Source organism: Malaclemys terrapin, chromosome 4 (assembly GCF_027887155.1).
Source record: "Malaclemys terrapin pileata isolate rMalTer1 chromosome 4, rMalTer1.hap1, whole genome shotgun sequence".
Taxonomy (NCBI): Eukaryota; Metazoa; Chordata; order Testudines; family Emydidae; genus Malaclemys; species Malaclemys terrapin.
In genome coordinates, this window is record NC_071508.1 from 49,044,585 (window position 1) to 49,059,768 (window position 15,184).

The following is a 15,184-nucleotide window of genomic DNA, read 5'->3' on the forward strand; positions in this document are numbered from 1 at the left end:
ACTACTGAAAACTGGCACATTTTAGCATCCTGGGAGTATGGCAGCCCAAGGATGGATATTAGGACCAGAGGTAAACAGGGCAGGTGCATATGTTGTTTTAGTTGATTAGGAAATCGAGGTTCTTGTGTCAGCGGTGACTTTGGCCCAGTGTGTATGTTATTTGAGATTCAGTCTCCAGCTATGGATTTTGTTGCATTAGCACCTTTGTCTGAAGGTTCTCTTTCCCTCGGCTTTAATCCTAGTGTAACACCTAGAAGAATATTTATAAAGCGGATCCGCAGTTGTTTCTTTGTAACACTGTTGTTTTATCTACCTGCACCTGATATGGTACATACCAGTACAGTAGATATGGTTCTTTTTTCTCATGTGTGTTTTCTTTCTTGCTAGATGGCTCTGGTGTCCCAACGAGGTTTACCTTTGCTGAGCTGAAGAGCGAGTATAAAAATCAGTCTTACTTTCCTGTTGGGAAGACTATAAACTATACTTGCCGGCCTGGATACAGCAGACAGCCGCAGATACCACCCACTATTACATGCCTTCAGAATCAAAGGTGGTCAGAAGCACTCAAGTTCTGTAAAAGTGAATATCTTCATGGATTTTGTTTCCGTTGTTCGATAAAGGTCTTAATGGCAATAACATTTTGCAGCCTGGATACAACTAATGTGCCTTTAAATAGTTAATAGTAACTAGTCAAGCTCTCTAGCTGTGCCGATTCTGGTCCTTCTAAATGCCTTCTTTGTGGAGTGTGTTATATAGGGACAGATCCCTGGGAATAATTGTAGCATTGAAAGAGAGAAGCCTAATCCTAGCCTTGTTCTCTACCAGAGAAATCGTGTGGTCATCCCGGAGAGCCGGAGAACAGCAGAGTTATTATATCAGATCTCCTCTTTGGGTCAACCGTCAACTTCACGTGTGAAGAAGGATAAGTGTCAGACTGCCTGAGCTGACTACTTGTGCTTAGCTTGCAGCTGTGGAACACAAATGAATATCCTCGTATTCCCCCAACTCCTGAAAGCAGTTTACTCTTCCATACTGCCTGAAGGTGCTGGCTGAGCACAGATGTCTCCTGTGAGTAGGATCCAAGTGACCAGGGCAAACCTTGGAATCTCTTGGATTTTACCCCTGCTTTGACAGGGGAACAGTTCTTCTTCTGAATAATTGGAAATGGCTGCCTTTCTGTACAGAGTTGGGTGGAAGGGTTTTCACCGACTAACTGCCCACCTGCCAGACTGATGAGGTGTCTCCAAGGGAAACCCTGCTGGGGACGATGCCCAAGTGAGAGCGCTGGGGATATGGTGGCAGAAGAGGGCGTCACTTGCCCTCTCCCTTTGAAGATTAGGACTGTGCTTCAGGGTCTGAGAAACAAAGGTCTGCAGCTGTAGAGCTGGCTTGTGCCCTTGTAGAGCGTGTCATATGTGGGGGTGAAAGGGAAGAGCCTGTGACTGTAGAAAGTCCCATTGCACAGACACTGCGTGTAACAACAGCTGCCTGCTGAACTCCAGAACCAGCTCAGCTGAGGTTTGCTGGACAGTGTCTTTGTATTTGGACCTCTCTGCTGGGGTGGGGAGTTACTCCTGCATGGGTTACAACAGTCATGATTGACTTAGTTTATGAATCTCAAGCTAGCCAGACCCCAGCTGGGTCTCCCTGGCCCACTCCCTCAAAAACTTATCTCATTCATCATGAGAAAAACAAAACCCCTCTCAATCAGGCATAATAATACCCCTCCTGCAGCAACCTGGCAGAAAGTGCTGGGAGAAAATGCTGTTACTAGTTTGCTTGTGGCTTGTGATTCCATGGTGGGGAATGATAGTGCTGATGTGGTGAGGAGGGCTTGAGGGCACAGGAAAGACATTTGGATCCCCTGGCTCAAAGAATGCCAGCTCATTGGGCCTACATAGTATTCTGTTCCATGGTTTAATTCTACAAGGGGCTGGGGAGTTCTGAGTTGGCAAGGAGCCTTTTCTCCTATGATCATCACTCAGTAGTTGGTGGTGTTGGTCCCCACCTGCTGTGGCTGGGGAGAAGAGCTTCCCAAATAACTGAGCTTCACAAGAGAACGCAAACACCAAAGGAATAGGTAACAACTGTAACCCCCTCTGCCTAACTTCAGACACCGGTTGATTGGACAGCCTTACAGACGATGTGAGATTTCTGGCACGCGTGTTGCATGGAGTGGTGAAGTTCCCATTTGTGAGAGTAAGTAAATTACAAATGTCCGTCTAGGTGCTTACCTAAGTAAGTCACAGCTGTCTGTCCATGTGGTTACATGTGCCCATTTGCTTGCCTCACAAATGTTAATTAAGAGGGAAGGAAGAATTATGATCTCCACTTTAGAGAGGGAGAAATGAGGCACACAGAGATTACTTATCCAGGGTGATATACGGAGTTGGTCAGTGGCACAGGCAAAAATTTAAACCAGATCTCCAAGTCCCGAGTCAGAACTTTACCCACAAGAGCCTCACAGGATTATAGGCATATGTGAGGGGGATTGTACAGAGGACACTCTTTGAGGAGAGAATACTTGTAAAGTTGCTATGAAGGGACCTACGCTGTGACCAGTGTATCTCCATCTCCTTCTCCAAGGGTGGCCTCCACATTTCCCACAACAATCTGTAGTTTCAAGTAGGAGTAATATAGGCTCGTGCAACAAGTGACATGGAAAATGTTGAAAGCCAAAACAAGGCTTGAGAGCTGCGTAGGGAAGAGATATTTTTTTCTTCCTCTCTGACCCTGTTTCAGCTAAAGCGTTTCTTTTTCAGAGGTTAGTTGCCCAGCCCCACAAATCCAGAATGGAAGAAGAGTATCTGGTGACAGACATGTCTATTCATATAAAGACAGTGTTACCTTTGAGTGCGATCCCGGCTACACCATGAAGGGTCACAGTCTGAGTCGGTGCCAAACTGATGACACGTGGGATCCACCTTTGCCCGTCTGTGAGCCAGGCAAGTGTCAAAACTCTGATTTATTCGTATTATTCATCTAGAAACAGGTTTCCCTTTTGTCTCAACTGTGAGCATCTCAAACACTAACCCAGTCTGGATCTGTCCTGCCTGATGCTCACCTCAAATCAAGAGACTTTACAGACTGGTTTAAAGGGAGAGGTGGCCAGTCCCAATGGTTACGAACACAACCAGAGAATAAGAAATGAACCAGGTTGGGGCAGTGCTGGCAGGGCTCTGAGAGCAGTGGGGATGCCAGATGAATAACTTTGTCCCTTTTGTTTGCTGCAATCCTTGTGCTTTCCCACAATGCATTTGGGGGTTATGATTCCTCAAACTGCACCAGCTGTGAGAAGTGACCCAAGTTGGCAAGAGCCGTGGGTCTGCTGAGGGGAATTTCTGTATCTTAAAGGTGAAAGCAGAGCATTTTTATCTTCCTCGGCTCAGGATCCTCATGTCTGTCCCATCTTGAAATGGGAACTGGAAGTGATTTAGAAGATGATATTCAATAACTTCTTGGTCCACCACAACTTTTGCAGGTACTTCTGCTTCCTCTGCTGAATTTCACTATTTTTATCAATTATGAGCAGGCTTTCCAGTAACTACACTCACTTTTCACTCTTCCTTTGGAGGTAGATGATGACCCTCTAGTTTCCACATGCTGATAATTATGAACTAACTTTTGTTTTCCCCCCTGACAGTAGTCTTGCAGTCAAGCTCTTTTCTATAATGGGGTGAGGACGAGATTGTTACAAATGAGTAAAAGATTCAGAAAAGCAACAGGCCATTAGGGTTTGCACTGTAATACATTAAATAGTGAGCCTAAATTGTCCAGTGATTTTTTGGTTGTCCAACTTGTGATGCTTAAAGGAGCCTGATATTTTTTTCTGGGTGGTGGGTGTCTGTAAATTACCATTGTGATCCTGACTACTCCCTTTCTGGGGAGGCATCATTTAATTGTACAGCATCTGGAGCTTGGAGCAACCCCCACGCTCAATGTGAAGGTGCATTTCTGTTCTGTTTGCTGCTTCCCTTTGCCTCGCTCGGTGCATCAGACACGCAAAAGGATTTAAATAGAGACCATAAGAACTTTGAGACAAGCCACCAATTCAGCAAATTCCACAGCTGGGGACTAAACTTCAAGTGAGACAAACGGGTCAAAGTCACTGTTGGCAAGAGGAGCTCCTTTAACTTCAGTGGCATTGCATCCACTCGTACCAGTGGTGAATGTTTCTGTGTGTGCAGCTGGGTAATGTTTGTGGTGAAAGAATTGACACAGGTGACAAGAGGATGTCAGGGTGTAGAAATAGTTATGAAAGTGAAATAAAAGACTTGTCAAAGGAAATGGCTCACTGGGTAAACTGCCCATTCCATCCCACATGTGTGGTAGAGTCTAAAGGGTTTGTTATGCTTTCCCTTTCAGCCACGTGTGTAAGCCCAGAACTGGAGAATGGAAGAACAAATGGGATACAGCCTGCCTACAGACCCAGAGACATCATTGTGTTTGAATGCGACCCTGGTTACACCTTGAGCAGCAGCCCAGAGACTCAGTGCCAAGATGATGGTAGATGGGATCCTCCTGTCCCTCTCTGTGAAAGAAGTAAGTGTGACTAAGGCTTTGATGGTGGGTTATCTTTGATCCCATTTGGATGAGTAAAATCTGGCAGGGCCAAAAGGACTGTGGGATTAGTTTGAGATCTGAAAAGGGAAATGCAAATATCTGTGTAGCTGTTCCAGTGTTTCCCGTGCTCCTCTCCATAGTATCTGGGCTTTTCCCCTCTCCAAAAAGGTCCCTGAAAATAGGGGGAACGTAGACACATTCTGGGGGGAATGCATGTCACCTGTGCTGCTGAGTGCTGCTGAGTTCGCCACGCTGGCCAAACAGGAAATGAAATTCTAAAGTTCCCAGGGCTTTTCTTGTGTACCTGCCTAGTGCATCTGAGTTCAAAGTGCTGTCCAGAGCGGTCACAATGGAGCATTCTGGGATAGCTCCTGGAGGCCAATACCTTCGAATTGCATCCATACTACACCAAATTCGACCCGGCGATGTCGATTTCAGCGCTAATCCCTTCGTCAGGAGAGGAGTACAGAAATCGATTTTAAGAGTCCTTTAAGACGAAAAGAACGGCTTCATCGTGTGGATGGGTGCAGGGTTAAATTGATGTAACGCCGCTAAATTCGACCTAAACTTGTAGTGTAGACCAGGGCTAAGGCTTTGATGGTGGGTTATCTTTGATCTCATTGTGTTGAGTAAGATCTGGCAGGGCTGAGTATGGAGGCCTAAAGGACTGTGGGATTGGTTTGTGATCTGAAAAGGGAAATGCAAATATCTGTGTAGCTATCCCAGTGTTTCTCATGCTCCTCTCCATAGTATATGGGCTTTTAGACTCTCCAAATGATCCCTGAAGAACTGAGTCCTGGTCAGCTTTGTCGCCTTAACCCCCCTCCCAAGATAAGGGAACTTAGAGAAGGCCCCAACCAAGCAACCAATAAATTATCTGAAAGTGGCAGCATTTCCATTGCAAACACAAAATATACAGTGGAAGTAGCTATTGGAGCCTTACTAAGATGGCTGGGAACATGTCTGTGGGTATCAAGAAACATGACTGACTCATCACGCTATATAGGTATTCAGGGGGGATGTGAATGAGGTGGAGGGATTGGAGGTAGGTAGCTTTACCCTTGGTGTGCATTAGCCTCACTGCTGTTGTGTTGGGCATGATTCAATATGCACATGAGGATCTTTTCCCTTCTATAGATGAGCCTGCATGAGCTCTTGTGCAGTTAAGACTCTCTTCCCTCTCTGTAGTGCTGCAGTGTCCCTCTCCTCCAGCCATCACCAATGGGAAGCCCAGCGTCCAGGCCTCGGCAGTGTTCACCGCTGGAATGTCTGTGAATTACAGCTGTGAGCCCGGCTATTCCCTTACTGGGCAGGCATCTATTTATTGTACGGCATCCGGAACGTGGAGCCCTCCCCCCCCTCGGTGTGAAGGTGCGTTTATGTTCTGTTACCTAGAAGCTTCTACCACAGGATTTAACATGAAAGACAAGCTCACCAGTGCAACAGAATTAATGGCAAGGAATTAATGCTCCATTTAATTAGACACATGGTAAAATAAATGCTTTTGAAAATAAAGGCACTGAATCCACACTCTGCACTCCTACGTGCGTGTGCACAGATAAACACCCACAGGAAAATATTTTAAAAAGCGTCTGTCTGAAACCCTAGGCACACTTGACATGAATTACAAACACTAGAAACGAATATCCACGCTCCCCTCACACACACAGGCAGACAGAGAGATCTCTGCTTCCAATCTCTACCCTTGCTACACGCTGAGTGAACAGGAAAGATTTGCAGTGTGTGTCCTAAAGGCAAAAGGCCTGTACTGTTTAACGCCAAATGCAAGGAGTAGGCGCCAAATTGAGGGTCCCTCACAGGGAGCTCTCCTGCCAGCCCTGCTCTCTCTGTCAGTGAGAAGGATCCATCTGGGGCCTCTATTCACCATGAGAACAGCAGTATGGTACCCGTGAGATGTGGTTTTAGGCAGGCTAGCACTAAAGTGTTTGCATTTTAGAGGTTAAAAGCAACACCATAAACTCTCCCCAGAAACTGGTAGGGAGCCAATGCAGAGCACAGGTGCCAAGTACCCACTGAACAGCACTGCTTGCCGGGCAGGCTGACGCCTTCTGCACCTTTTCAATTTCAGAGGTTCTCTGCATCGCCCTAGAAATCCAACATGGAAGAAAAGTAGCTGGACGTGGTCCTGTCTATAGACCCAGGGACACAGTTAGGTTTGAATGTGATCCTGGCTACACCCTGAATGGCAGCCATCAGATTCAGTGCCAAGATGATAGAACCTGGGATCCTCCTGTTCCGGTCTGCATACAGGGTAAGTGTGAATCAGGGTTGACTGCAGGGTAACTGAGATGATCAACATCTGGTAGGGTTGTGCCTGGAGGCTAAAAAATAAAAGTCCTTTGCATCCTGGGGTCGCTTTTCAGCTGTGAATGGGGAAAATACAAATATCCACCTACCCTCTTATCTCTTGACTGTACTCATCACTGTGATAGCTGATCGCCTGCATCCTGCTCTGTCCTCTTGACAGCCAGAGATCTAGCAATGCTCTGTCTCACTGAGTGTCCTAACGGTGTGAATGGAAACATAAATCAACAAAATTCATCCCCCTCTCAACAAATTCTATTTTGGATTCTTAAGGGAATCAAGAGAAATTTGTAGGAACAGAAAAGTAGCAGATTGGGAAAAGATTGGGGGATCTAGATAGGTGATATTTAATCTTTTTTGGATGTGTTGCATCACTGGTGCAATGGAGGGTTTGACATAACACATGCATCCTGGGCTTTTTCCTTTCCTGCAGACCAGCCTATTTTAAGCTGTTCTTAAACAGGATTCTTCCCCTCTGCCCCGTTAGTGTTGCGGTGTCCCCCACCTCCGGTCATTGTCAAAGGGAAGCACAATGCCAAGCCATTGGCAGCTTTCCCCAGTGGAACATATGTGAACTACAGCTGTGAACCCGGCTATGCTCTCCGTGGAGAGACTTCGATCTATTGTACCACATCTGGAACTTGGAGCCACCCTTCTCCTCTATGTGAAGGTGAATGGATTTTCGGTTGGCTTCTTCCCTTTGGCTGTAGATGTGTCAGTCACTCGACAGGATTTAAAGCAAAAGAAAGAATGTTCAGACACATCAATTAATGCCACAAAATTCACAGCTGGGAATAGATCCCCCAGGGAGACACACAGGGCTATAATCACTGCTGGCACAAGAAGCTCAGTTGACTTCAGTGGAATTTACATACTGATGCCGGTGGAGAGCACGGCTCTCTGAGCACTGCCGGACAAGATTACAGTTGAAAGAATTTATAAAAGTGTCAGCAGGAAGATGGAATCGTGTAGAAATACTAATGAAAATGAAGTTAAAAGTATTTGGGGAGATGTAAATGCGATGGAGGGGAAGGTAGGTAGGAAACTTTACCCCTGATGTGTGTTTGTCTCACTGCTGTTAAGCACAACTGAAAACGAGTATGTGAATCTCATATTCAATCTGTGATCCACTATAACCCCTGAATTCTTTTCAGCAGTACTACCACTTAGCCAGTTACTCCACTTTTGTAGTTGTGTATTTGATATTTCCTTTTAAAGTGAAGTACTTTGCAATTGTCTTTATTGAATCTCATCTTGTTGATTTCAGACCAATTCTCGAGTTTGTCATGGTCATTTTGAATTCTAATCCTGTCCTCCAAATTGTTTGCACCCCTCCCAACTTGGTGTCATCTGCACATTTTATATGCATACTCTCCATTCTATTATCCAAGTCATTAATGAAAATATTTATTAGTACCAGACCCAGGGCACTGACCACTGCAGGACCCCACTAGATACGCCCTCCCAGTTTGACAGCAAACCATTGATAACTACTCTTTGAGTACGGTCTTTCAACCAATTTTGCATCCATCTATAGGAAATTAATCTAGACCACATTTCCATGGTTTTCTTATTGAAAATGTCATATACCAGTGGTTCTCAACCAGGGGTCCGGGGCCCCTCAGGGGGTCTCAAACAAGTTTCCGGGGGTTTACTAAGCAGGACCAGTGTTAGACTCACTGGGTCCCAGGGCAGAAAGCTGAATCCCCACTGCATGGGACTGAAGCTTGGGGCCCTGAGCCCCACCACCGGGAGCTGAAGCCAAAGCCTGAACAACTTAGCTTTGTGGCGGGGGGGTCCCTGTGGCATGTTGTCCTGCTTTCTACCCCCTAATGCTGGCCCTGGCTTTTATATGTGGAAAACCAGTTGTTGTGGCACAGGTGGGCCATGGAGTTTTTATAGCATGTTTGGGGGGGGGGGGGGCTCAAAAAGAAAATGTTTGAGAACCCTGTCATATAGGACTGTGTGAAAAACCCTACTAAAATCAAGATATATCACGTTTACGTCTTCCCACCTATCTACTAGGCCAGTAACCCTTTTAAAGAAGGAAATTAGGTTGGTTGGTATGATTTGTTTTTGACAAATCCATGCTGGCTATTCCTTATAATCCTGTTATTCTCTAGGTAATTATATATTGTTTAATATTCCAGTATCTTTTCCAGATATCAAAGTTAGACTGATTGGTGTATAATTCCCAGGGTCCTCTTTGTTCCCCCTTTTAAAGACAGGTACTGTGTTTGCCCTTCTTCCAGATCTCTGGGACCTCACCCATCCTTCATGACTTCTTGACTATAGTTGCTAATATTGCTGAGAGTGTTTCTGCTAGTTCCTTAATTACCTTAGTATTAATTTCATCAAGCTCTGCTGACTTGAATGCATGAAACGTATCCAAATGTTCTTTCTCCTGTTCTTTCCCTGTTTTGGCTTGTCTTCCTTCCTTTTTCTTGTTAATATTATCTTGCGTATCTGGTCACCATTAACCTTTTAGTGAAGGCTGAAGCAAAATAGGCATTAAACACCTGAACCTTCTTGATGTCATCAATTAGTTCTCCTTCCCCGGTATGTAGATGACCTATAATTTCTGTTGTCTTTCTCCTTGCTTCTAATGCATCTAAAGAACCTCTTCTTATTCCCTTTTATGTCCCTTGCTATGTGTAATCCATTTTGTTCCTTAGCCTTTCTGATTTTGTCCTGTCATGCTTGCGCTGTTCTACAAAACATTAAAGACAGAAATGACTTAATGGGTTTTCCCCCCACAAACCAACTAAAAATAAAATCGCAGTTGCCTGCCTTGAAGAGCTTGAAGTCTTTCTCCTGCTTCAACGCAGTACTAAGCTAGCGCATAAAAACTAAAGAGTGAAACAGACTATGAATTGAAATCCTGGTAAAACTCCCACTGACTTCAGTCGGCCAGGATTTTGCCCTGTATGTCTACATTCCTCCAGCGACAAGGCAGCAAATTACACCTTGGTACAGTAATAGGATTAAATGTTTGCTCTTGTCACTTTTAAGTGAATATAACTACACCCAGAGCTGTCCCCTTGGATATGGAGAATCGGGGTGACTGCTCCTGGCCCCGTACTTTGGGGGGGGGCGCAGGCTGGTGCGATTGGCCCAGCGTGGTAAGTCCCACCCCTCTAGAGATGGCCCTGACTACACCTAAAAAACCTGCAATCTCATCTTCTGCAACTTACTTTCCTCCTCTTCTTGAAATATTGTTATTGCTGACTTTATTTCAGAGATCAGATGTGCATTCCCAGAAGTTCAAGGTGGCAAGAAGGCAGTAGCGGGAACTACATATCGATTTGGAACTAATGTTACTGTGGAATGTGACAACGGTTATGTGCTAGAAGGCAGCAGTCTGATACAGTGCCAACATGACTTTACCTGGAATCCTCCTGTGCCAGTCTGTAAATCCCGTATGTATAGAATAAATGGGAAAAATGCATGCTCTTGAGTTAAGTCTTTGCTGCGATGAGACTGTAGCAAGCCTAACAGTAGATGGTGAATATTTGATTTTTATTCCCTGTGTTAGGTTTCCACCTAGTGGTCAAATGAAAATAGAGGTTGAAATGAGATTTGCCCTTTGCAGAATCTGCAACACAACCCCCCTGTCTATTTTGAGGCCTGCTTTACACAGATTTCCAACACTAGACAGGTCTTTTTTTTAAACCCAATTTAGTTAAACCAGTGCAAGTTTGTGTGCAGACAAGATAAAATGTTTCTTTGGCTGCGTAGACAGTACCTATCTAGGATAGAAAAGAGATTGTATGTAAGGTTTTCAAATTTTTATTTGAACAAAGCTACACGGTTACACAAAATGAACTCAGTGTGTGTATATGTCTCCTGAATATATCTGCATCAGTTGTTTCATGACACATACAATAAAAAGACTAATACCTGGTCTCCCCCACACAGTTGCAAGGGCTTAACTAAAGGTGCTATTTTTTTTTTAAAGCAGATTTAATCATACTAGTGCAACTTTGTGTGTGGGGACTCAAAGTAATTCCAACCTGGCTTACAGCAGTTTAGCCTGCATCTATAAATTATGAATGCAAGCTAAACTAATATAAGAATTTTCAAACAGATATAAAGGTGCCCACACAGAGGCTTGCACCCGGTTAACTAAATTGATTTAAAGTCTGATTTAACTTAAACCAGTGTGATTTTTGTGTGTAGACAGGCCCTAAATATGGGAAGGTAAAAAGCAAATTCTCTCAACTTGAGGCCTGTCTAAAATATAATATGATGTCCTAATATGGTTTGAGTGTATGTAGAGAACACCAATCAGTGTTACAACCATGGCTTTTGTTTTGCTGTGCTGATTGGCTCCCCAAGGGGAGCTTTTCACGACAGTTATGTTATTCTGAGTAAAACTCACTGCATTTGGGTTGGAGTTTTCAAAATATGACTTAGTCTTTACTTTAAATTTTCTCCTTATCAGTAAAAGGCAGTTCTGTAAGCAACCACTTTGTCCTGTCAGCTTAATTCAGTGTGTGTGTGACGTGCTCCCAAGACCCTCACAGTTGATATGTGGTTGATTTAGCAGGTGAACTGAAAGAGATTCTCTCTTGCTCAGCCACTCAATACAGTGCTGAGCTTTCTCCTGTGCTGGCAGAGGCAATTGGGTTACAGTGGTTTATCTCCCTTTAAAAGTTGCAAGGGCCTTTCTATGGGGAGGACTTTTAATAAATGTTGCTTTCTAGCTCTCACCAATAAAATCTGTAACATGCCTGAGATACAGAAAATGTTTGGATAAATATTTTTTGAAGAAATCATGTGGCTGTGATTCCTCTTTCATATTATAGTAGTTCAATTTTTTTTCTCCCTTCTTTCCCCCATTCTAGGTTCCTATAACTTCATCTCAGGAGTCCTCGGTAAGTAGTTTACTAAAAAGACCTGGGGTCAGATTCACAGCTGGGGTAGATAGACAGATAGATGCTGATTTACCCTAGTTGAACATCTGGCCCATTGTTTCTAAACCTTCTTTATAGAGTCAGTTTCCCAGCTTTCAAACCTTTGCTTCTCCACAAGACTGCATGTGAACCAGGAAAAGTACAGTACCTCCATCATCAGACTCTTTAAAAACCTCACTTCCTGGTGGAGTTCCCTATGGTTTAAGATTCCATTGTCTAGAAACCAACAACTATTTTATGTCCAGAAACCATATGCACCAAAGCCACTTGGACTAAGATTTTTGTCAGCTTTGTTAGCATTCTTCAGTATTGCTGCAGGGCTTCCTCTAGAGCACCTGGCACAGGTCTGGTCTACACTAAAATATTAGCTCAGTTTCACTGTCAGTGAGGGGTGTGAAAAATCCACACCTGAATGGAGTTGGTAAGCCGACCTACGTCCCTGCATAATGGAGATATCCCATCCCATCTCCTAGAACTGGAAGGGACCTTGAAAGGTCATCGAGTCCAGCCCCCTGCCTTCACTAGCAGGACCAAGTACTGATTTTGCCCCAGATCCCCAAGTGGGCCCCTCAAGGACTGAACTCACAACCCTGGGTTTAGCAGGCCAATGCTCAAACCACTGAGCTATCCCTCCCCCCTTGATAGACAGTGCAAGATCAATGGAAGAATTCTGCCATTGACCTGGCTACCACCTTTTGGGGAGTAAATTACTTACGCAAATGGGATAGGTAGCGTCTACACTAACGCGCTACAGCGGCGCAGTAGCTTGGGTTTTTCATATACTAGAACATAGTTGATCTACTCATTTCAAGCAGTCTGAAGAGCTCTAGGTTTTAGACAGTGGGTTGTGAATGGTGACCCATTTGTGCATGATGTAAATCTCTTTTTGCTTGTGCCACTATGAATCCACATATTATATTTAAACACTAATAGATGGTCTTATTCACAGTGAACTTTTTGAATGCAGTAATGTTATGTTTTTGCCTAAAGATCAAAACCTGAGAATAGTACAATATGAAATGTTAACTTTGTAAACACAGACAATAACTCAGGATTCAGAAACCCTTGTGGTACAGATAGAGGAATGCCGTCACCTCTGAACTTTGTTTGGGATTTTGTGAGTTAATTATAAATCTGCAAAGGCCAATAATATTATTTCTGTGTTTCATAAGCCCATTTGTCCAACTAATTCAGTTCTCTCCTTGTTGTCTCTCAGGGATCGTAGGTGGCGTGCTGCTGCTTCTCCTGGTTACCATCATTATCTGGAGGATTATGTCTACGCAGAATGCAGGGTGAGGGATTTTTCTAAACTTCCATTCATTTCAATATGTGTATGAATTGTTCTTTGGTTCCACCATTCAATGCTGGCCAAACATTTCATTAAAAGAATCATGATCTCCATGTGCAACAATGGGACAAAAGAAATAGGTAATCACTAGTGTAATTTTGTGAGTCTGCAGGTGGTGATAGTTTAGTGTTCTTCACATACCAATCTTTATATATAATATTTAAAAAACTTCTCTCCCTCCTAGTCTCTTTGCTCTGGAAGAAGCATTATTATAATGTATTTTTACAAAAATAAACAAACGCAAAACATTCTTTTCTGTCACCAGGATATTAGCATGATACAAAGAAATGAAGGATTTTTGCCATTTAGATCCAAAAAGAATTTTTTTTTTGCTTCTCTGTAATATACTAACATTTGAAAAGAGGAGAAAAGAGATGTAAAGGGTGTTTTCCCCCTTTTCCCCTGCTGCTTTTTTACCTTTGAAATATCAGCGATGTAACATGGTTCTCTCAAGTTTTGTTGGAAGACTTTCTGGAACTAGGAATGGAAGTCGTTTTGAGACTGTGTATTGTGAACCCTCAAACTTTAATTGCAGGGGCAGAAGGTGTTTAAAAATTATGAAAAAACAAAAACCCTTTCTCTCCCTTCTCCAAACTGTCAGAGGATAGACTTATATAGTTGTAAACAAAGTGTCTTAAAGAGTCTGGTCCAAAATCCTTTCCCCTCTCTCACTTGCTCTATGTTCCGTTTCTTGCGATGTCCTATGGTAGCCTTATTTTCTTCTTGGAGTGATTGCTCCTGTGTATTCCACAGTAGATGTGCATGTTTGCCACGTGCACCGGTGCCGGAAGTTTTTCCCTTAGCAGTACCCGTAGTGGGGGATCACTGCTGCAACCCCTGGAGTGGCGCCTCTATATCGCGCTATAAGGGGAGCTGCACACTCCCCCCACCCTCAGTTCCTTCTTGCCGCCAGTGAAGGTAGTCAGAACTTAGTGCTCCAGCTCTGCTGCGGCACTGCAAACCTTAGTAGTACAACTCTTCTTAGTAGTCTGAATGTCTAGTTAGTTGCCTGGCTCGGGGCATGCCCCGTGCCCCAGGCTTCAAGTTGTGCGACTCCTGTCGCAGTTCTATGCCCAGAAGCGATCCGTGCTCAGTGTCTTCGCTGTCTGGGCGAGACTCAGGTAAGTGAGCATTGTAAAACTGCAGGTCGTTCAAACCAAGAACAAAACGCGAAGGAGATATCCGTCTCCGGGCCTTACTAATGGAGTTGGCATTGGCACCAGCACGCCGACCCGATCCAGCACCGGGCGTGTCGTCGGTGCGCAGCGATGCCCCATCAACTAGTTGGCACCGCTCCCCCGCTAAGAAGCAAGGGAAGACTCAGCGGTGCCGAGAAAACGATAGGGGTGAGGCCACACCTGAGTTGGGCAGCCCACGATCCCCCTCAGGATCCAGACCTCTGACTCGTGCTGAGCGGAGTAGTCCGGTCCCGTCCACACGTGCCTCACCTGCGGTGAGGATACCGTCGACACCGGAGGGAGTGCAGGCAGCGCGTGATATCCTGACCCTTCTGGTGCCGAGTGCGCCGCCTGAGATGGTAAATTAATTAATCTTGGTGTCCTCTGATGTTATCAGTGAAACCTCAGATATCTTCAGATCAACTTTCCAAACTTCAACAGCCATAAAACTCTGAAATTAGTTTTGAGTCTAAATATAAATTTACTTCCAGTCTCTCCTTTTAAAAGAAACTAAATAAGAGTTTTCCTTTGAAAATGTAACTTTTATTTTTCCTCTCCACCATTCAGCTATTACTATGCACATGAAAACAACAAGAACCAGATGCCTTTGGTCCACATAACTGAACAAAAAAATTAATTTGCACCATAGCAGGTATGGGCTTATTTTAAATCAATTTCTTCAACATAAAAATGTCAAAATTGTGGTGAATGATATCAGCTCTAACTTACTGTAATGCAGATACTCAGACTGAGGCTTGAGAGCTGTAAGTGGCTCTTTAATGTGTCTCCTGTAGTTCTTTGCAGCACATAATATTAAAAGTTATTAGCCAATCAGGATGCTTTTACTATGTTAG

General features: G+C 44.1%; 1 protein-coding gene across 1 annotated transcript in view; it reads left to right on the forward strand.

Moving 5' to 3' along the window:
• Positions 1 to 13,100, forward strand: part of LOC128836128 (C4b-binding protein alpha chain-like) — a 31,563-nt gene extending 18,463 nt beyond the window's left edge. The window contains exons 11-17 of the mRNA XM_054026144.1: positions 388 to 573; positions 4,366 to 4,542; positions 5,752 to 5,934; positions 6,653 to 6,835; positions 10,128 to 10,307; positions 11,736 to 11,765; positions 13,021 to 13,100. Of these exons, the coding sequence (XP_053882119.1) occupies positions 388 to 573; positions 4,366 to 4,542; positions 5,752 to 5,934; positions 6,653 to 6,835; positions 10,128 to 10,307; positions 11,736 to 11,765; positions 13,021 to 13,100 (1,019 nt within the window). The remainder of the gene's footprint in view (positions 1 to 387; positions 574 to 4,365; positions 4,543 to 5,751; positions 5,935 to 6,652; positions 6,836 to 10,127; positions 10,308 to 11,735; positions 11,766 to 13,020) is intronic.
• The last annotated feature ends 2,084 nt before the right edge of the window (positions 13,101 to 15,184 follow it).